At 41.7% G+C, this 21,544-nt stretch overlaps 1 protein-coding gene across 1 annotated transcript in view; it reads left to right on the top strand.

The window, feature by feature from the left end:
• The window catches only part of LOC126474840 (calcitonin gene-related peptide type 1 receptor-like), an 820,928-nt gene that overhangs the window by 783,794 nt on the left and 15,590 nt on the right, over positions 1-21,544 (top strand). Inside the window, exon 11 of the mRNA XM_050102318.1 lies at positions 2,342-2,426. Within this exon, the coding sequence (XP_049958275.1) occupies positions 2,342-2,426 (85 nt within the window). The remainder of the gene's footprint in view (positions 1-2,341; positions 2,427-21,544) is intronic.

Below are 21,544 nucleotides of genomic sequence, written 5' to 3'. Positions count from 1 at the left end.
ATCTTTCGCTGGGGCCTTGATTCCCTCATGTATCACAGACGAAAACGTCATTTTGCAGTGTGAAGAGCACCAGGAGTACGCTCTTGACAGTCTTATACTGCTCACGTCTTCTCGACGCTTCTGCGCTTAGAGAAGTGGGCTAGCCACCCGACTGAACGTGATTTGACCATTTTGGAGTGCAGTGGCACCGCAAATTTTTGCTCTGGCATACAGGGTAGAAGCATCAGGGACTGTTCAAAACGATTCGAGGAAATCTAACGTGGTTCTAAGGAGAAAGGGATGCTTATTCTTTTCCAGTGCTGCTGTTTCACATGATTCTGTGGGGTGGTCATGCAGGGGTGCGACATTGGCACATGCATGAATAAAATGGTGATATGTCCCTCTACGTCCCCCAGTTCAACAAAACCTACAGTGGCATATCCCCACATTTCTCATGAAAATTTAAAATGTGCCTTTTCAGATAAAACCTGTGACGTAGTACTACGAGACTGCAGACAGGAAACCAAATAACGCACCTCTGATGCCAATTGCCACCCGCAGGCACCTAGGTCTAATTCGTTGGTTTCTTCTATAAAGGTCCATTTTAAAAATTGTCACTAAATGAGAGTGGGTGTCGTCAAGACTACTGCCCATCTACGGGTCATTAGAGGGACACACTGCCGTTTTATTCACGCATGTGTCAATGTCGCTGCCGTCCATCATCATGCCACAGGAGGGCTTGGAACAGGGGCATTGAAAAAGAATAAGCACTCTTTCCTGCCTCGGATCACGTTCAGATTCTGCTGAATGATTTTAAACGGCGTCCCTGTACAACAGCCCAAAAATTGCGGTTGCACTGTACTTGAAAGGTGTAAAATATTCAGTGGGGTTGCTAGACCACGATGTCCTTAGACAAGGTTGAAGCGTCAGTGAGTTCTTAGCAGTAGCAAAGATAGTCTGGAGCCCCTTCTTACTCCTCATCGCACCGCAGACAGTCCATTTCGACCGTGATGTACTCGTATGCGGGAATCTACGTCCAAAAGAAAGATGCAATTTTATTGACGCCTTTTATGCCACCTCCCAAGGCTTGCCGGAGCCTATTCTGAGCGACGATGCTGTGAAACGTTTCCGTTGGCCGCTCGTAAGAAAACCACACGATTTCAACGCTGACCGTCACATTCTGTCCTCCACTGCAGAGAAGGTGTGAAAAGTGGGTAAGAGGGACTGTGATGACTTTCCCATAGTATGGTACGTCCACGGTAGCATTTTGCAGAACTGTGATGAAATTTGGTGACAGTGTGACATCATTATCCCACTTAACACGTCACATAAACTTCCGAGCTGTGGTCTAATTTCACATATATCGACACCTTGCTGCTAGAAACGTCGTAAAACCAGAGGGTGATGTCGCAGGGCGCCATGCTTTTGCACCCATTACAGACGAACGTTTTTCACATTTTTGAGCCGAATTACAAATACATTCGTCGCCATGGAAGGCAATTATGGGATTTCGGAAAGGAATTCCTTTAATTCTGTTGCACACTGTGCTACATTTTTCATACACACTCAACTCATTTTTCTGTCATAATGACCTCTCCCACTCCTCTCTTTTCTGTGAGTCACTGGTCTGCTTTTCTGTCTCTTCGCTCAGAAGAAGAAGGTCATGGTCGGTGTTGCCAGAACAATATACTTATATGGTGCCTGTTCATATAAGTATACAGTTCTGGCAGCACCGACCATGATCTTCTTCTTCTGTGCGGATGCACACATATTCTCCGAACTCGTAAGTGCTTGGTAAGAACGTCTTCCACTTGTAATGAGTGTGTAGGGATGGGACATTACGAATGTAGTGTGTGGTCATGTAAGGTGAGAATGTGGGTCTCGCGGGATGCGTGCTCAAGATAGTCACAGCAGTCGCGCTATTCCTCTGTGCCCTCGATGGCTGGGATGGATAGAGCGTCTGCCATGTAAGCACTAGATCCCGGGTTCGTGTGCCGGTCGGGGCACACAGTTTCACCGGTCCCCCTTGATATATATTAACGCCCGTTAGCAGCTGAAGGTATCAATATAATTCTAACAATAAAACTGGTCCAGAATAATTTCACGTGCCTTCAGATAGGCAACCGGCTTGCCTAGTGCACTCGTCGGGTACATGATGTGATTGGGTAACCTACCTTGATGTCCATGAAATATATTCTGGCCCTGTTTTGTTTTCTTAACCCTGCGCTTCCCAAAACGCACCTTCTCATCGATCACTGAACTGTCCTCCTCAGATGTTTTAATGTTTGATAGAGTGTGGTTCGCTCTGTGTTGTTGTAGTGAGACAGCAGCAGCCACCAACCGAGATCTCTTTCGTTCGCAGGTGCTGGCGCAGGTGAAGCGCAGATGGCAGCACCTCATGTTCCGACCGCGCGCCAACTCGTGCACGGCCACAACGGTTTCGGTACGTCAGGTTAGGTTAGATCCACTTCACTACTAACACATTCCATTTGCATGTCTTAGTGCTATGGCCTGATACTAAAACTTCCGCTTGCCTCTGGTCAGAGGAGAACGCTTCTTCTGTAGTGCTCTGGCGCTCAGGTTGTTTAGTAGATATTGCACGAACTGCACACTTGTAATCAAGCAGTAGTGTCGTAGATAACGAGAGGCAAACCAAAACATCATTTCTGAGAGTTGCACCATATTTCAGCTGATCGTGAAAACAAATTTACGTATTTCGTATGAATATTCAGTGTATCAGCTTTCAGGTCTCACTCTAATGCTTGCAAACATTAATCTTCCATCACAGCTTCTAGCTTCACGTAGTTTACCGTTGCACTTAATAATATCCTTCTAACACTGGGGAAAGCGAAGTTGGTGCTGGACACTAAATTATTTTTTTCTGGTGGTTTTATTGGAATATTCTTGACACGGAATATTTGTATGATACACAGCTTAAAATAATTATAAAACTTAATGTCATAAGAATGTACGTTAGTAGATTTTTTAACATTTTTCCACCCTTCAAATTTTATTTAAAGTTTTGAAGGTCTGAATCGGACATGAAATTGTCACGTGTAAAACAGTCATTTTCCTCACAAAATGTTTTAATTGTACTGCAAATAGTTGTAAACATTAAAAATTAAGTAAGCACTTAACGATACACCATAGCACACACTTTCCACGTACAGAGAGAGTTTACCCAAGCAAGCAAAACCACATTATACAGTTATTCAGTTAAAGTTTGGAACAGAAGTGGCAGAACTCGGAATTATCGTTTAACGTTTAGCGAAATACTTATCGCACGTGCAGTATAAACTATTCAGCTCTATATGGGCATAGTTATCATGGGCGCAACCCTCACAAATCTGGCATCGAATCCAGTCTTCTTCGAAGGTTTCGAACAATATTGTTTCCCGTTCGTGCTCGTCAAAATTTTGTTGTTTTTTAAAACAGGTATCCTTGTCATCTCTATGTTTTCCCGTAAAGCTTTAAAACTATCACCTAGTGCAATCTTACAGGGGAATATTTCTCAACGACTTCAGTGAATATCTAAAATCTGAATATTTCTTTGGCTTGCTTCAAGTTATTTTTATCTCATTAATGTCTTAACTTCTCCATATTTGCTTGTTAAAGTAAAATACACAAAAATTAACGTTTTATAGTAACTGATTTCTTCACTATAAAATGAATCGCTCTATCTGAGAGAAGACGCAAAGTGCACACACCGCTTTGGTAGTTCACCATTTCCACTGTTATTACACTCATGTTAAGAAAATGACTAAAATCCTTTAAAGACTAGAGATAGGACGTTTATATTCACAAGATATGTCTGTTAGTATTTTCTGCAGAAATGATTACCATTTGAACCATGTCAGCCTGCGGTTTCAAGGTCAGCAGAGATATCGCGGCACACCACCACCTATCGGTAAAATGTGCTGCGGCTCCCCTTGTCGCTATGAACCGAAGGTAAGGAATTAGTGTGATTTGAGCACTCGCGCAAGATGCCTCGCAGACGTATGCCCGAACGGTACCTTAAAATCAGTGAGTCCGAAAGATGGCGCGTTATTGGCATGACAGAATGCGATTCATCTATCCGGGGAAATTGCTTCTCGTGTGGGACGAAGTGTTTTGGTAGTGCAACAGGTATGTGCAGAATGGTTCAAGGAAGACCTGAATACATGACGAGATGGGCCAGGTCGCAACACCCCTGAGAGGAGCAACACCTCATTTGAATGGCAGTGCAGAACAGATCTGCGCCCTCCTCGCCTCTTGCGCAACAGTGGAATACAGCAACACATCATACACTATCAGAGGTGACAGTCCGTCGCCGTTTATTACGCCATGGGTTACGTGCGCGTCGTACGCTTCTCCGCCTACCTTTGACGAATGTGCAGGAACGTGCTAGACGGCAAAGGTGTGTGAAGCGACCTCACTGTGGACGGTAATGGTAGTGTTTTCGTAAGAATTCAGGTTCAGTTTGTTCGTATGGGGCCGCATTTTGTTTCATTGCAGACGAAGCGAGCGGCATCGCAGTGACTGCATTCGCACAAGACATATAGCGCCAACTCAAGGCCTTATGGTGTGGGGCGGTATTTGGTACAACCACAAATCACAGTTGGTTCGTGTCCAGGGCACTGTGACCAGCGTCACCTATGTGAATTACATCCAGCTATCCGTAAGCATACACTTCCTGCACAATACCCCAAACGCCATTTTTCAGCAAGACAACGCACAGCCACATGTTGCTGGCTATTAGGCACCAATACGCATGCTGAACCGCGGTCACTGAAATGCTAATCATTTCTGCAGAACATACTAATCTACATGTCCTGTGAATATGAACGTCCTATCTATAGTCGTTCAAGGTGTTCTGTTCTTTCTGAGCGCGACTGTATTTAGGCAAGAGAGTGTCCCAGCCAATAATACACAGATTACTATCAGTTGTATCCAAATATATAACAAAAATATATTATTACTTTGCTGAAAACAAAATACAACACTTAGAAGTTAAGTTGCTACACCGAAAAAATCTCACTAGAAATAGATTACATGTTGGAGCTTCCAAACACTTCTCATTCGAAATCGCTTGAATGGTGTTGACGCAGCAGCGGTGCGGTAGGTTGTTCTGCTACGGCTACAGTTTAAAAATAGTTCTAGCCCGAAAGGCCCGTTGTTCGATACTATCCTGCATTCCTTCATAGCCCGTAATGAAACACGCAGGTGGAAAAAAAATCGCAGCAGCAGAAAGTAATTCATGTAGAGGAACGAAATTTCAGGCTCAAATTATCTGGGTAACATATTGAAACGATTAAACCACAAGATGACAGAGTAATCTAATGACGTTACAAGCTACTGGCAATGTGAAAAGCTGGTACGTTTATAACGGGTGTAACTACCAGAATGTTGAATGCGTACATCTAAACGTGCATGTGTTGCGTCGTGCAGTGCCGAATGTCAGTTTGTAGGTTGGAGTCCCATGCTTATTGCACTTGGTCGGTCAGTACAGAAACGGTTAATACTATCTGAGGATGACGTTGTAGTTGTCTTCCGATGATGTACCATATGTGCTCGATTGGAGACAAATCGAGTACTGGTGCAGGCCAAGGCAACATGTCGACACTATGTAGAGCGTGTTAGGTTAGAATAGAGGTATGTAGCTGAACGTTATCCTGTTGGAAAATATCTCTCGAAATGGCAGCACAACAGGTCGAATCATCAGACTGACGTTCAAATTTGCAGTCAGGGTGCATGGAATAGCCACGACAGTGCTTCTGCTGTCATATGAAATCCCACCCCAGACAATAACTCCAAGCAGTGTGTCTAGCACGCAGACACTTCGGTTGCAGAACCCCAACTTTCGTCCTTCTGACCAACACACGACCATCGCTGACACAGAAGTCGGTAATGGTGGCGCTTTGGGGTTAGTAGAATGCGCCCCACAGTAGGTCTAGATCGCAGCTGACCCACAGGTAAACGATTTGTAACAGTTCGTTGTGTCACCGTGATGCCAAATGATGCTGAGATTGCTGCTGCAGTTGCAGTCACGTAGCGCCAAACCTATACGCCAAACACGGCGCTCATCGCTCTCGGTAGTGCCACATGGCCGTCCTGAACCCGCTCTTCTTGCGAACGTACTTTCTCGTGACCACCGCTGCCAGCAATCACGCACAGCGGCTACATTCCTGCCAAATCTTTCTGGAACACCGTAACCCTATTACACGACATCGTTCAAACTGAGTAAGGCTTTGATAAAGGTGTCGATGTCGCCTTAAAGGCATTCTTGACTAACATCAACGCGCCACGTCCAATCTGAAAAGTGGCTAATGCTCATTACCCAAACAGTGTGTATTTATACCAAACCTGATTTGCATCCTCATAGTGGTGCAACAAGCGCCGTTCTTATGCTACTGGTGCTAGATGTGAACAGGCGTCATCTTTCAGATATAGAAATACGCCAAGCAACTTTCGTTTACTTCCACAGTTCCATCTTGGTGTTGCCATTTTTTTTTGCGACAGTGAATTTGTTTCGGAATCGATTGTAAATTGTACTGACATCTCCTGTCGGACTTGAGCTGTGCGCCGACCTAGAAGTAAAAGGAATGCACTGCTCTACCACAGTAAAGCTCATCTGAAGTTGCAAGTTTCGCCGTATGTTTGCCTTACAGAGTGCATGACTCATCGGTAAGACATTTCAAGTCAAGATTTTGCTTATAGTAACTGAAAGTTTTTTCAGCTCATGAGATTGACTGTTCCCTGTATACAGCACAGTGCTTTCGACAGGCGACTGTGGAGCGATCTACGCACTGTGGGTTTGAGTTCGCTCCGACCGCCTCCCTACCGCATCCACGCTTGTGGCGGGGTTCCGGAGTGCAGGTTATGACGTCAGAAGACCACGGCAGGGGGTCCTGATCGGCCAGCGCACGTATCTCACAAAGGAAATTGCGCCGGGGCCGTCACCCGAAAACATGCGAAGCTCCCTGCAGGCAAACAAGACAGCAATGAACGGAGCCTGCAGAGAAGCGTGGGGCGAGCTTTCTCATGAACTCACTCCTTGTTGCTCGGGCTGAATGCCGAACCACCAGACATGACCAAAAAATACGGCGATTTCTTTACTTTTTTCATTTTATAGCAACTGCTGATCTGCAGCCATTTAATATAATTTTTCCGATAACTTGACCCGTTTGTACAGTAGTAATGCCAATATTGTACCGAAATCTGTTTGATATCAGACATAAATAGCAGTGACATTTTGAGCTCGGATTGGACAATGTTTAGAAAGGATAGGACTGATGATTAGATTAGATTGGATCAGATTAGATTAATACTAGTTCAGTTCAATGGATCAGGAATACGATATTTCGTAATGATGTGGAACGAGTTAAATTTTCCAATACATGACATAATTAAGTTAATTTAACAACATAATTAAGTTAATATAACAAATTTTTTATTTTTTTGTTTTTCTTTAATTTTTTCAATAATTTTTTGTTTGGTCTTTTTTTCCTTTTTTCGTTACTTTATATCTAAAAATTCCTCTTCGTAGTAGAAGGAGTTGCCATTCAGAAATTCTTTTAATTTCTTCTTAATTACTTGTTGGTTATCTGTCAGACTTTTGACACTATTTGGTAAGTGACCAAAGACTTTAGTGGCAGTATAATTCACCCCTTTCTGTGCCAAAGTTAGATTTAGTCTTGAATAGTGAACATCATCCTTTCTCCTAGTATTGTAGTTATGCACACTGCTATTACTTTTGAATTGGGTTTGGTTGTTAATAACAAATTTCATAAGAGAATATATATACTGAGAAGCTACTGTGAATATCCCTAGATCCTTAAATAAATGTCTGCAGGATGGTCTTGGGTGGGCTCCAGCTATTATTCTGATTACACGCTTTTGTGCAATAGATACTTTATTCCTCAGTGATGAATTACTCCAAAATATGATGCCATATGCAAGCAATGAGTGAAAATAGGCGTAGTAAGCTAATTTACTAAGATGTTTATCACCAAAATTTGCAATGACCCTTACTGCATAAGTAGCTGAACTGAAACGCTTCAGCAGATCATCAATGTGTTTTTTCCATTTTAATCTCTCATCAATGGACACACCTAAAAATTTCGAATATTCTACCTTAGCTATATGCTTCTGATTAAGGTCTATATTTATTAATGGCGTCATACCATTTACTGTACAGAACTGTATGTATTGTGTCTTATCAAAAGTCAGTGAGAGTCTGTTTACAAGGAAACACTTAGTAATTTGCTGAAAGACATTATTGACAATTTCATCGGTTAATTCTTTTTTGTGAGGTGTGATTACTATACTTGTATCATCAGCAAAGAGAACTAACGTTACCTCTTCATGAATATAGAATGGCAAGTCATTAATATATATTAAGAACAACAAAGGACGCAAGATCGACCCTTGTGGAACCCCATTCTTGATAGTTCCCCAGTTTGAGGAATGTGCTGATCTTTGCATATCATGGGAACTGCTTATTTCAACTTTCTGCACTCTTCCAGTTAGGTACGAATTAAACCATTTGTGCACTGTCCCACTCATACCACAATACTTGAGCTTGTCTAGCAGAATTTCATGATTTACACAAACAAAAGCTTTTGAGAGATAACAAAAAATACCAATGGGTGATGTTCGGTTATTCAGATCATTCAAAATTTGATTGGTGAAAGCATATATGGCATTTTCTGTTGAACAACCTTTCTGGAAACCAAACTGACATTTTGTTAGTACTTCATTTTTACAGATGTGTGAAGATGCCCTTGAATACATTACTTTCTCAAAAATTTTGGATAAAGCTATGGAAGGTGGTATGTTCATAGCAGTTAGAAGCTGTTTAAACGCAGTTGAGATCGATAATGGGTCGGACTGCGAAATAGTCTGGATAAGGCTGTCAATCAGACAAGGAGCGACCATTGTATTAGGATGTTTTTATAGACCTCCAGCATCCGCAACAAATGTCGCAGAACGTTTCAGGGAAAGTCTTGAGAACACAGGAAACAAATAACCAAATTATCCATTAATTATAGGTGGACACTTTAATCTGGCGCCCTTTGACTGGGAAAATTACTCGTTTATCACCGTGGGCAGAAGTAAAGACTCGTGTGAAGTCATTCCAGGATCGGTCTCATCATACAACCTTGAGCAATTGGTTATAAAACCGGCTAGAGATGGAAACATATTAGATGTCTTGGCGACAAACAGACGTGATCTTATTAGCGACCATAATGTCGTTGTGGCTTCTACGTCAGTGGAAGTTGCAAAAATAAATAAATAAATAAATACACAAATAAATAAATAAATAGCGTAGAGTTTTCTTGTTTGGGAAAGCAAATAAAAGTGTCATTAAGGAATATCTTCATAGTCAGCTCGAAGCATTCAGAGCGGGACACAAAGGTATTCAATATCTTTGGTCGGAATTTAAAGGTATTGTCCACCATGTGCTAGAGAAGTATGAGCCTATCAAAAGTATAGGGGAGGGAAAGGATCGACCTTTGTTCAACAACATATTAGGAAGTTGCTGAGAAAGCAGATAATTTTGCACAGTCGTTTCAAACGATGTCACTGCCCCGCTAACCAACAGAAATTATGCGAAATGAAAGCAGCTGTCAAAAGGTCAATGAGCGATTCCTTTAACGAATTTGAAAGCAATATTTCATCTGCAGATTCTAAAAATAACGCCAAAATTTTTGGTCACACGTATAATATATGAACGCTACAAATAATTCAATAGTTACTCTTCCTGACAGTACGGGTGGTTATAAACACAAGGCCGAAATTCTAAACCTAGCTTTCAAAGACTCGTTGACGGAGAGGACTGCAGCACTATTCCCCATTTCAATTGTCGAACAAACGCTGACGTAGTGTTTAGTGTATTTGAGACTGTAAAACAGTTAAAATCCTTAGACGCCAGGGAGGCACCTTCCCAGACGTTATCCCCGTAAGATTTTATGTTGACTATGCTCCAAACATAGCACCATTTTTATCTTTCATCGTCAGAGATCATTGGAACAGTGAAAAGTTCCACGGGACTGGAAGAAGGCCCAGGTCACAGCAATCTATAAAAAGGGGAGAATATCGGATGCACATAATTACCAGCCAATTTCATTGACATCGATTTGCTGTAGAATCATGGAACATATTTTGTGTTCAGACATAATGACCTTTCAAGGGTCTGAGGAGATCATCTGCCGAAACCAACAAGGTTTTAGGAAATAGCGATCATGCGAGACACAGCTGGCTCTCTTTGTGCAGGCTCTAGATATCGGCTCCCAGGTTGATGCCATATTCCTCTAATTTCCAATGGCGTTCGACTCAGTTCCGCATTGTCGCTTGCTCCAAAAAGTGCTCGCTTACGGTCTATACGATGACATATGCGGTTGGACAGAATGTTTTCTAACAGATATGGAGCAGTATGTCATCCTGAATGGGGAGACTTCAGCAGTAACAAGCGTAACGTCCGGTGTGCCCCAGGGCAGCGTAATAGGTCCTCTGCTTTTTGCGATTTACATAAACGATGTGGTTGATGGTACTGACAGCGGCATTGGACTGTTTGCCGACGATGCTGTAGCCTACAGGAATATAGTATCACACGAAATTTGTGAACAAATCAATGAGGATTTGGAGACAATAAATGCGTGGTGTAATGACTGGCAGTTATCTCTCAATATTAGTACGTGTAACCTACTGCGTATAATAAAGCGCAAATCCCCATTAATATACGAGTACAGAATAAATACCCAGTCTTTGGAAGCGATAATATCCGTCAAGTATCTGTGACTATTCGAACTGATCTCAAATGGAAAGATCAGATTAGACAAGTAACGGGTAAGTCGAACTCTAGATTGTGGTTTATTGGTAGAATGCAGAAGCGATGCAGTCCTTCAACACAGGAAATTGCTTACAATACCTTAGTTCGTCCAGTCTTAGAGTATTGGTCGTCTGTATGTGAACCTTACCAGTTGGATCTGATTCAAGAGATTGAGAAGGTCTTAAGAAGAGCGGCAAGATTCGTGACTGGTGCATTTAGCCATCGCGAAGGCGTTACAAATCTCATAGGAAGTTTGAAGTGGGACACACTTGCAGATAGCTGACGCACTATACGGAAGGGGCTGCTCACTAAATTCCAAAATCCGATCTTCGCCGAGGATGTAGAGCACATACTATTATCACCAATTTTAATACTGCGCAATGATCACCATTCAAAGATGAGAACCCGTACTGAGGCGTTCAGACAGTCGTTTTTCCCTCGCGCGGTCCGCCAGTTGAAAGGGTGGGGGGGATATGACTTTGGCACGAATAGTGCCCTCCGCCACAGACCGCTTGGTGGCTAGCGGAGTGTATATTTGTAGATGTAGATGCTGAGACAGACACCGTGATGGTGGAACACGTTCTGTTTTGTCAGTTAGCGTACATACACAGTCGGACGCTAAAGCCTACATACACCTTAAAAATAACACTTGAAGTCAATCTCATTCAAGGAAATATTATGTATTCACTTTCTGTGACATAAAACGACATGTTAGGAACTGAAAAACAACAAATACACTACATAATTAATAATAATTACATATACTGACATCTTGAGCATACCAATGAAACAGCGGGGTCATACAAAACTAACCATTGTTTCTACTGACTGACGAATAACGATTAGAGAGGTTACCGAAGAACCACATAGTGTCCGTAAAAAGCATTTCAACCGATAATTTGAAAAGGAGATGAGTGAATGGAAAATTTTATCCCGGAATTTTGAGTCATGTACGGAAGGAAAATCGTATTTTAGTTCACAAAGAGCTGAAGCATCGTCTTCATTCAGATGCAGACCTCGTGTCGAAAATTGTAACTGGAGATGAAACTTGGTTCTATAGGTATGAAACTAAAATCCATTCTCAGTGGATAACCAGTGCATCTCCTGGTCCAAACAAGGCACATCAGTCAAAATCGAACATAAGTCATTCTCATATATATATATATATATATATATATATATATATATATATATATATATATATATCAAGGGGAACAATCGTAACACCGAATTTTACGAGTGAGAACTGAAACTTTTCCGAAACGATGTACGAAGAAAGAAACCAAAAAAATGGGACAATGGCTTCCTCCTTCATCACGATAACGTGCTATGACACACCTCAGTTTTGATTGGCGAGTATTTTGCCGGAGAAAGTGTTCCTGACTGTTCAAACCCGCCTTACTCACCAGATTTAGCTCCTTACGACTTATGCATCATCCCAAAAATTAGCACCGCACTTTAAACAACGGTTTACATGCTCCTTTAGACGTTTCTCCCATGTTTGTGAATTAAATTTTTGTTTTTAAACTCCTACTTCTGCAAAACAGAATAAATTTCTTTTGCGTACTTCCCTAAACATATTTCTACGCCTATGTGACACCTTCTGTAGCCCTACAGTTATTTTTATATAACATGTTGTCATTACAGTTTGTGTGATGCTGGAACTATGTAATGCCTTATGAGAATGCAGTTTGATTTGAAGTAAAAGAAATCAACGACCTAAGCAGAACTGTTGAGAGTGGTATTGGCATCAGGTAGGAACAATTCTTCCATACAGAGAGGGACGAAGTAACCCGATAACAAGAATAGAAGGTTGATTTTGGGGGAAGAGCCCAGACAGCGAGGTCCTCCGTCTCATTGGATTAGGGAAGGTTGGGGAAACAAGTCGGTCGTGCCCTGTCAAAGGAACCATCCCGGCATTTGCCTGAAGCGATTTAGGGAAATGATGGAAAACCTAAATCAGAATGGCGGGACGCGGGATTGAACCGTCGTCCTCCCGAATGCGAGTCCTGGGCGTTAACCAATGCGCCACCTCGCTCAGTCAGGAATAGATTGGGGCAGGTTATAGCCGTAGCGGACACTACAAAATTAGCAATAGACCGATATTGTTACTCTTGTCGAAGGATTTTAATTTGACCGTGATTGTGAGTGGTGGAAAGGTATCCGATTGTTTTCCTAACTAAAAAGATTGCTATTGAAATGAATAACAGAAAAAATTGTATGCGGACCAAGATTCTATGAGTTATAAGTAAACAGCAATTATGTAAAAGAGAACGGTCGATAACCTAATTAGGTAAAGCTGTACCAAGTACAAACACTGTTCATAAATAAAGTTAACAAGCGGGACTGACTTTACTTGATACTGGTATTCTGTTTCGCAAATAAGACAGAAGGCAGTAGTACACTTCAGTAAGCAATGTAACAGTATCTCACCATAATCGACACTTCAGAATTATTGACCGCTTTTGCAACGAGTGGCTCTCGATGACACTTACTGTCTGTATAATGAAGCAGCAAAGTAATGACCGCTGCAAGGAAAAGATTTGCTTATGGTAGTACACTACTAAATGGACACGAGATTCTTTTATCAGTTGAACTATCGAATGGTACTCCCATTGAAATGGTTTTCAGTCAATTATGTCACTTGTATTCTCAAGTGAATAATCCATGACTATTCGCTCCTTTATGAGATTTATCTCCAATGGGATGCCTAGTTCCAATGAAACGATTGTCATGAGATCTTGTGACCAGTTTCGGCTACCTTTGCTTCAGTTTACTGGTTTTGGTGTATTTTTCGTTACATTTGAAAGAAGTGCGGTCGCAATTATTATTGCAATTTTCCATGTTTGTGGTTACATTTGAAAATGACGAGCCTGCAGCTCGTGGTCGTGCGGTAGCGTTCTCGCTTCCCACGCCCGGGTTCCCGGCTTCGATTCCCGGCGGGGTCAGGGATTTTCTCTGCCTCGTGATGACTGGGTGTTGTGTGACGTCCTTAGGTTAGTTAGGTTTAAATAGGTTCTAAGGGACTGATGATCATAGATGTTAAGTCCCATTGTGCTCAGAGCCATTTTAACCTACGCGAAGTACGAATGAAACTTCCTAATTGAAAAACTGATATTAATAAAGAGGATATCTGTGCTACAACTGGCCATGTCCGAACCAACCCGGATCATTGGCGTGGTCAGCTTTGTATTTTCAAGTTGTTAGTGCTTATTCGGATTCTACCTCAAAAAATACACATGGTTTACTGAAAACCCCACGGAGTGACCGAGTGGTTAGAACCGCCATGTAACGGATTGTGAGGCTCCTCCCGCCAAATGTTCGAGTCCTCCCTCGGGCATGGGTGAGTGTTGTTGCTAGCATAAGTTGGTTTAAATAGGGTATAAGTCTAGAGGGTCCCCCCATGAACCATGGACCTTGCCGTTGGTGGGGAGGCTTGCGTGACTCAGCGATACAGATGGCCGTACCATAGGTGCAACCACATTGGAGGGGTATCTGTTGAGAGGCCAGACTAACGTGTGGTTCCTGAAGAGGGGCAGCAGCCTTTTCAGTAGTTGCAGCGGCAACAGTCTGGATGATTGACTGACCTGGCCTTGCAACATTGACCGAAACGGCCTTCCTGTGCTGGTACTGCGAACGGCTGAAAGCAAGGAGAAACTACGGCCGTAATTTTTCCCAGGGCATGCAGCTTTACTGTATGGACAAATGATGATGGCGTCCTCTTGGGTAAAATATTCTGGAGGTAAAATAATCCCCCATTCGGATCTCCGGCGGGGTCTACTCAGGAGGACGTCGTTGATGATGATGATGATGATTAGTGTTTTAGGGCGCACAACAGCGAGGTTATCAGCGCCCGTTCCCAAACGTTCAATTCAGAGCCGAATCGTGAGAGAAGTGATATTGTTCAAATTGCAAGATTGGACACAGCACATCAAAACAGGGAGATAAAACTAAAAATAAAATAGCAGTACAAACAGGGAAAAATAAGTAACGGTGGCTGAGTGACCACTTACAAATAACGGGTGACCAAACCACTTTACAGCACATTAAGATCTCAATCCCAATATTTTGGGAAGAAGGCCAGACAACACACAAAAACGTAAAACTCTAGTGACACTCACCTCATTATTAGTTAAAAGAGAGGGTAGGTCCGGTGGGAAACTGAAATCTTTCCTCAAACCTGCATATAAAACACACTCAGTTAAAATATGCCGTATCGACAGCTGTGCCCCACATGTCTGACACGTTGGTAGCTCCTCACGACGTAACAGAAAACCATGAGTCAAAGGACAATGTCCTATTCTAAGCCGTGTAAGGGCGACTTCCTCAGCGCGTCGTTGTCGGAAGGAGGTGAGCCACGGTCGGACAGAATCCTTCACCGCTCGCAACTTATTATCCCTCACGTCCAGCCACTGAGCCTCCCACCAACGCATGACCTTCCGAGTCACGAAAGACATAATGGCCTGCAGGGGGACGGAACGGCGAGCAGGAGGTGGGATGGAGCAAGCCTCCTTGGCAGCCGCATCTGCAAGTTCATTTCCAGGAATCCCTACGTGCCCTGGAACCCAGCAGAAAATCACATCCTTACCCTGCTGTTGCAAGAGCAGGAGTGCGTCCTGCACCTCTTGCACCATCCGATCTGCAGGGTACATTTGTTGAAGAGCGTGTAGAGCACTTTGGGAATCGGAGCAGATGATGAATTTCGTGCCACGATGTCGGCGCATATGCTCTAATGCTTGCAGAATTATCAGGAGAAAGAAAACTGGCGTTCTACGGATCGGAGCGTGGAATTTCAGATCCCTTAATCGGGCAGGTAGGTTAGAAAATTTAAAAAGGGAAATGGATAGGTTAAAGTTACATATAGTGGGTATTAGTGAAGGTCGGTGGCAGGAGGTACAAGACTTTTGGTCAGGCGAATACGGGGTTATAAATACAAAATCAAATAGGTGTAATGCAGCAGTAGGTTTAATAAAGAATTAAAAAATAGGAATACGGGTAAGCTACTATAAACAGCATAGTGAACGCATTATTGTGGCCAAGATAGACACGAAGTCCACGCCTACCACAGTAGTACAAGTTTATATGCCAACTAGCTCTGCAGATGACGAAGAAATTGAAGAAATTTATGATGAAATAAAGGAAATTATTGAGATAGTGAAGGGAGACGAAAATTTAATAGTCATGGGTGACTGGAATTCGGTAGTAGGAAAAGGGAGAGAAGGAAACGTAGTAGGTGAATATGGATTGGGGGGAAGAAATGAAAGAGGAAGTCGCCTGGTAGAATTTTGCACAGAGCCCAACTTAATCATAGCTAACACTTGGTTCAAGAATCATAAAAGAAGGTTGTATACATGGAAGAAGCCTGGAGGTACTGCAGGTTTGAGATAGATTATATAATGGTAAGACAGAGATTTAGGAACCAGGTTTTAAATTGTAAGACATTTCCAGGGGCAGATGTGGACTCTGACCACAATCTATTGGTTATGAACTGTAGATTAAAACTGAAGAAACTGCAAAAAGGTCGGAAATTGAGGAGATGGGACCTGGATAAACTGAAAGAACCAGAGGTTGTACAGAGTTTCAAGGAGAGCATAAGGGAACAACTGACAGGAATTGGGGGAAAGAAATACAGTAGAAGAAGAATGGGTAGCTTTGAGGGATGAAGTAGTGAATGCAGCAGAGAATAAAGTAGGTAAAAAGACGAGGGCTGCCATAAATCCTTGGGTAACAGAAGAAATATTGAAGTTAATTGATGAAAGGAGAAAATATAAAAATTAAAGAGACGTTTGTAGAAAAGAGAACCACTTGTATTAATATCAAGAGCTCAGATGGAAACCCAGTTCTAAGAAAATAAGGGAAAGCAGAAAGGTGGAAGGAGTATATAGAGCGTCTATACAAGGCCGATGTACTTGAAGACAATATTATGGAAATGGAAGAGGACTTAGATAAAGATAAAATGGGAGATCTGATACTGTGTGAAGAGTTTGACAGAGCACTGAAAGACCTGAGTCGAAACATTCCATTAGAACTACTGACAGCCTTGTGAGAGCCAGTCCTGACAAATGTCTATCATCTGGTGAGCAAGATATATGAGACAGGCGAAATACCCACAGACTTCAAGAAGAATATAATAATTCCAATCCCAAAGAAAGCAGGTGTTGACATATGTGAGAATTACCGAACTATCAGGTTAATAAGTCACGGCTGCAAAATACTAACGCGAATTCTTTACAGACTAATGGAAGAACTAGTAGAAGCCGACCTCGGGGAAGATCAGTTTGGATTCCGTAGAAATATTGGAACACGTGAGGCAATACTGATCCTACGACTTATCTTAGAAGCTAGATTAAGGAAGGGCAAACCTACGTTTCTAGCATTTGTAGACTTAGAGAAAGCTTTTGACAATGTTGACTGGAATACTTTCTTTCAAATTCAGAAGGTGGCAGGGGTAAAATACAGGGAGCGAATGGCTATTTACAATTTGTACAGAAACCAGATTGCAGTTATAAGAGTCGAGGGACACGAAAGGGAAGAAGTGATTGGGAAGGGAGTGAGACAGGGTTGTAGCCTCTCCCCGATGTTAATCAATCTGTATATTGAGCCAGCAGTGAAGGAAACAAAAGAAATATTCGGAGTAGGTATTAAAATCCACGGAGAAGAAATAAAAACTTAGAGGTTTGCCGATGGCATTGTAATTCTGTCAGAGACAGCAAAGGACTTGGAAGAGCAGTTGAACGAAATGGATAGTGTCCTGAAAGGAGTTTATAAGATGAACATCAACAAAAGCAAAACGATGATAATGGAATGTAGTCGAATTAAGTCGGGTGATGCTGAGGGAATTTGATTAGGAAATGAGACACTTAAAGTAGTAAAGGAGTTTTGCTATTTGGGGAGCAAAATATGTGATGATGGTCGAAGTAGAGACGATATAAAATGTAGACTGGCAATGGCAAGGAATGCGTTTCTGAAGAAGAGAGATTTGTTAACATCGAGTATAGATTTAAGTCTCAGGAAGTCGTTTCTGAAAGTATTTGTATGGAGTGTAGCCATGTATGGAAGTGAAACATGGACGATAAATAGTTTGGACAAGAAGAGAATAGAAGCTTTTGAAATGTGGTGCTACAGAAGAATGCTGAAGATTGGATGGGTGGATCACATAACTAATGAGGAGGTATTGAATAGGATTGAGGAGAAGAGAAATTTGTGGCACAACTTGACTAGAAGAAGGGATCGGTTGGTAGGACATGTTCTGAGGCATCAAGGGATCACCAATTTAGTATTGGAGGGCAGCATGGAGGGTAAAAATCGTAGGGGGAGACCAAGAGATGAATACACTAAGCAGATTCAGAAGGATGTAGGTTGCACTAGTTACTGGGAGATGAAGAAGCTTGCACAGGATAGAGTAGCATGTATAGCTGCATCAAACCAGTCTCAGGACTGAAGACCACAACAACAACAACAACAACAACAACTCTAGGGGCCAGTGACCTCAGCCGTTTGGTCCCTTAGGGATTCACACACATCTGAACATTTTATTTTACTCAAACCGCTGTATGCTATTAATGGTTCAAATGGCTCTAAGCACTACGGGACTTAACATCTGAGGTCACCAGTCCCCTAGAACTTAGAACTACTTAAACCTATCTAACCTATGTACATCACACACATCCATGCCCGAGGCAGTATTCGAACCTGCGACCGTAACAGTCGCGCGGTTCCGGACTAATGCGCCTAGAACCGCTCGGCCACCACGGCCGGCATACCATTCATGATAGATATCGCTATAATCGAAAAATAGCAGCTGTGCCTGTTTCTACAATTAAGAACCGAAGCATTCGATTCTAAATTTGAATGTTATAACGGTTGATATTGACTTCACTGTTGTAAATGTGACGGTTCAGTACAAATAATGTGGCTAGAAGAAAATTTCTGGCACATAATCTACGTGTGTGGTAACGTAGTTTCTGTTTCCTACGGCGTTGACTGTGGTGAGTACCCAAAATAACGTAATACTCGATTTTAGTAGCCATCCTCGAACCCGTTGATTAGGATAACTGACCTCGGTATGTGTTTCCATCCAACCACAACCATCGCAATAAGGTGAAATGTCCATGGAGTGATTGTGATAAGCCCACCCGCCGTGGATACTCAGCTAAATCAACCACGCCAATGGTAGGAGGCAAAGGGACTCACCCTTATCAAGCATCCCGAGGCCATAGATAACAATTACACACACGTCGTTGTTCCCCGATCACGCTAAATGTAGTTTCTAACCAGACACTGAAATTGCTAACCGTAATGTAATGTACACTCAAATCTGCTACACGAAAGTAAATTTTGGACACAGGTATCAACAGTTAGAACAACAAGGCGTACATCTTCACCGTAAATTTAATTTAGAATCAAATGCGTCGGTTCTTAATTACAAAAACAGGTATACTTGAAGTTTGTCGAATACAGCGCCATCTACCACGAATCTAAAACAATGGTTTCAATAAACCGTACGTATTTTTTTTTGGCTTAAAATCAGAATATGCAACAAACATGGGGGTTCCCAACTGAAAATACTAAGTTCACCCCGATCAAGTAGAAGAGGTGGATAGGTGATGGCCAGTTGTAGCACAGACATACGTCTCTTTCACTAATGTTAACGTTTCAGGCAGATTAAGTTTTCATACGATTAATTGTTTTCGAGATCTTTAGTTGTCTCAAGTGAAAAACACCTCTATACCAGTGTTATGAATTCACAGACGGTATCTAACAAAAATTACAAGAAGTGGTTGAAAAGGTTTGCAAGTTACTTTGGACAAGTCTCTGTTTGAGAAACAATAACGCGCACCTCCCTGTCCCGGCTTTTTAACATGCGTGGTTATCAGGTTTGGTCAAGAGTTATGAAGGGAACCAAAAACAAAAATATTAATATAATGAATATCATGCATAGATTAACCAGTGTAGGAAAACCTATACAACTCTGCCGGCTTGATATCAAGATTCCAAAGATGGACTAAATAAGAAAGAAAATGAAAAACAATTTGACCCGTTCGCTATATAATTCCTTCAACAACAATAAAGAAATGAGGAACAATTTCATGAAATTGTACGTTCCTTCATTGAATGACAAGTTTCTACGTCAGAGACAGAGGAAAAGCAAGGATAAAGGAAAACTGTAACTATTCTACTAATTGTGCATGATACAGGAGACGGTCAAAATCCAAAATATTTATTATGTGAGTAGTTAAAAAAACTGGAAAACACAGAATTTTACGGGAAACCCTAAACAGAAGATAGGACGTGTTGGTGGTAGGTGACATAATCCATCCAACACGCTAAAGGAGAGAAATGAAATATATAGACTGTACGTGATGTCAACACATGAAAATTGAGATAAATAACGCTATTTACCAAACCTGTTCGTAAAAATAGGTCTCCGAATCTACATACATTGGAAAATGACTCTATAATTGCAAGACAGAAATCATTACTCCATTGTCTTACGACAATAAAAGTTGCATCGTTTTACTTGATTCAGAGAAAGCAGTGACGTTGTTCCTGTGGCTAATGTCAAATCCCTAAGGGGCTGAACCATTAAAGACTTACATTGGTATAAATGTATAACCTGTCAGCGTAGATCGGAAACTGCTTTTTGTAAATCTGCGATAAAAGTACGCTTTATGTAATTGACCAAGTATAAAATCTGTCGTTGATTTTGCGCCAAAAAAGTCATTGGCCGGTTAATTATGGGGTCTTGACTCGATTACGTGGAACTATACGCCAACAAAAATGGTACGTATACAATGAACAATTTCTTACTTTCTAATCTGCATTTTTCTGCATGTTGCTGTGCACGAGGGTTAATATTACACAATCCACATAGTTGCATCGCTGACACTGCTAGGTTACTCTGGTAGTTTCCTGTTGACATTTCGCAGAAGAAACAACGAGAGATAAATGCTTCTTCAAATATAGAGCAGTGGCTGGTTTGTCAATAATGTTTGCAATTATTGCACATAATTTGCACTATTATCCACTCTTCACTTTGTTTTTTTGATATACTTCATTTTCGAATTTTGTACTTTTTCTGAGGATAGGTCATTTACTCTACTTCTAATCTGAGATCCACCTCCCTTCTAGTAAATATAATTTTGTACATTTGCAAATGGCAGTACTTTGTAGAATGACAGGTTTAAGCATATCTGGTTATGTTGTGTGCGTTGCAGTGCACTAATATGGAAAAAAAAATTGATGATGATTATCAGTGAAATAGAAATATTAGTTTCTAACATCATCAGAATATGTCTTTCCGTTTACATTAGATGATATCTGTCTGCAATTCCCGTTTATTCATACAACACATAAATAAAGGAGAAATAATACAGACAACTGTAAAATTTTTACCTTTTTTCACTGAGTTTCAGGTTTGTCACCATCTTCTTCAGCTGAAAAGGTTTACGCAAGTAAAATAATACGGGGTTTTGTAGAAATACTGAGAAATGCAATGGGCGAATCAATTTGTTGAGGTTAGCACTAAATTTTGACCCCTGTCCTTGCACAGTTTGAGAACGACCACTACCACATACATACTACTAACTGGAGATAATAAGAAAAAAAAAAATGTTGAAATGTGTGTGAAATCTTATGGGACTTAGCTGCTGAGGTCATCAGTCCCTAAGCTTACACACTACTTAACCTAAATCATCCTAAGGACATACACACACACCCATGCCCGAGGGAGAACTCGAACCTCCGCCGGGACCA

The sequence above is a fragment of the Schistocerca serialis genome, chromosome 4 (assembly GCF_023864345.2).
Source record: "Schistocerca serialis cubense isolate TAMUIC-IGC-003099 chromosome 4, iqSchSeri2.2, whole genome shotgun sequence".
Lineage (NCBI taxonomy): Eukaryota > Metazoa > Arthropoda > Insecta > Orthoptera > Acrididae > Schistocerca > Schistocerca serialis.
The sequence above is the reverse complement of the archived record's forward strand: the minus strand, read 5'-3'. Positions and strand labels throughout refer to the sequence as shown.